The sequence below is a fragment of the Bison bison genome, unplaced genomic scaffold (genome assembly GCF_000754665.1).
Source record: "Bison bison bison isolate TAMUID 2011002044 unplaced genomic scaffold, Bison_UMD1.0 scf7180017864240, whole genome shotgun sequence".
Lineage (NCBI taxonomy): Eukaryota > Metazoa > Chordata > Mammalia > Artiodactyla > Bovidae > Bison > Bison bison.
Genome location: NW_011494812.1, coordinates 2,614,400 through 2,616,530, shown reverse-complemented (window position 1 = coordinate 2,616,530; position 2,131 = coordinate 2,614,400). Strand labels below are relative to the sequence as shown.

Here is a 2,131-nt window from a genome sequence, read left to right as displayed (position 1 = left end):
AGTTTGCAGGCTAATCACATGTGGGGTGTTACTAAGTAGGTGTTTCTTGGAGGAATGTCAAGATAAGATGTCATTTTGATGCTAACCAATGTTTTGAAGCATTGACAATCATGTGCTTTTTATCCTAGGACTTTAGGGTCTGGTAGAGGCTGTTCCCTGAGCCAAGTTTACTACCTTTTTTGATTTTTAGGTTTCATAGCAGACAGATACTGAGTTAAAGATTAAGACTCCCAGCCTCTTAATCTCATCCCATCCTGACTGGATTTCTCTATAATTATTAATATATGCTATTAGAATTAACTTGTACTATTTTAGTAAACTTAAGTCTCTTGAATTAAGTAAGAAAAAGTATAACAAAATAAACAATAAATTCTGGGCTAATTACACTCTATTTCCTTTTTTAAAATTAAAAAGAATTAGGGTAGAATAGGAGAAGATGAATGTGAAAATTATAGCTGAAATAGTTGAGAATGACAACCATTCAATAGGTAACTTATTCAGAAGGAACTGTTTGTCATTGCCACGAAGGGCTCACTGAAGACTCTTGCCCAGAACAAGTTACCATTCAGCTGGGAACTTACGAAAAACTTACTTCCTTTTATTTTTTTCAGTTTAGTAAGTGTGTGCTTACTTGTGCTCGTTAAGTTCTCTGCTAAACATCGGAGAGACAACTGTGACTAAGAAATACTTCCTTCTCTTAAAAAGTTTAAAGACTGTAGAAGGGATGAATTGTTTTTACATGTTACTTTCTGCTTTCTTCTCTGAGACTCTGGAATTTTTTGAGACTGGATGGTCTGGCAGGGACAAGTCAGACTTTAAAACAATATTCCAATCTTAGAGTTAAGTAGAGATCCTTTCACAGGATCTTGATTTACAAGATTAACTGTTTATAAATATAAATCACATATACATAAGCACATATGTAAAAGTAATTGTAAATATATATTATACTATTTGTCTCTGAGAATCTATCATGGTCTTGCTTCCACTCTTAAACCTTATAGTTGAAAGTACCAAAGTTGGGAAGAGCTGGTAGCATGGTAAGGAGGAATAGACCACTAGCCTGGTAACTCAGAATCAGTTAGAGACTAGCTGAGATGTCAGACAATGAAATATTTCCTCCAAAGAGAGAAATGGAACCTGGAAGAACACGTCTGTTAATGTTCAAACCCTTTGTCTGGAATATTTTTCAGGAATACCCTTGGATTCTGAGTGCCTCAGATGATCAGACCATCCGAGTGTGGAATTGGCAGTCCAGAACCTGTGTCTGGTAAAGCAGGAGACAGAGAGCTCAAAAAAACCTTCATTTCTAGTTTTCTTATAATCAGCTTCTCTTTAGAACAATCATCTCCTGTCCCTAATGGGCTATGTCTGCTGATTAATTACTGATTGTAAGACACTCTTGTATATAAAAAGATAAATACAGAAGCAGTGTCATTAGTAATATGTGAACCTGGATTTTCTGATCATTTCTTTCCAGGGGAAAGAAGTCATATAGCTAGGCTTTGGGGACAAAATTTTTAGCTGGTTTTCAGTTCTGTTTCCGAGAAACCTGAGTCAGGGTCTAGACCTCTGTCCTGCCTAGTGTTTGGTTATAGAGCTTTTTATAAGTATGTACTGATCTGATAAGTATGTAAGGACCATTTAAAGTGACGTCCTTTAAAAGGGATACCCCCTTAAAAGCTAACAGATAGTTTTAGTATGAATAAGATTTCATTTATTTTGATAGTTTAATGCATCTTTAATGAGAGGAATGCTGTGCAGTCTCAGTTCTTTTGAAACTAGTAATAAACACTGAAACATTACAAGCGAGAAGAGAGCCAAGCTTGAAACAGCCGACTCTGCTTATTATTGTTAATTCAGAATTGTTAGGATGACTTGCCTTGGCCTCCAAAAGAGTGTATTTGGACGTGCACCTGTTCAGTGTGGAATATGGCGTTTGACATGTGGGAGCCTGTTGGTTCCGGCCTCTGATTTGGTGTTGTCTTTCTTTCCCTCTTGCAGTGTGTTAACAGGGCACAATCATTACGTCATGTGCGCTCAGTTCCACCCTTCAGAAGACCTGGTCGTGTCAGCCAGCCTGGACCAGACTGTGCGCGTTTGGGATATTTCTGGTGAGCTGCCCAAGTTC

The 2,131-nt window shown here is 37.5% G+C and overlaps 1 protein-coding gene across 1 annotated transcript in view; it reads left to right on the top strand.

Annotated features, from left to right (window-relative positions):
• Window positions 1-2,131, top strand: part of COPA (coatomer protein complex, subunit alpha) — a 44,689-nt gene that overhangs the window by 9,791 nt on the left and 32,767 nt on the right. Inside the window, exons 5-6 of the mRNA XM_010846887.1 lie at window positions 1,194-1,270; window positions 2,005-2,114. Of these exons, the coding sequence (XP_010845189.1) occupies window positions 1,194-1,270; window positions 2,005-2,114 (187 nt within the window). The remainder of the gene's footprint in view (window positions 1-1,193; window positions 1,271-2,004; window positions 2,115-2,131) is intronic.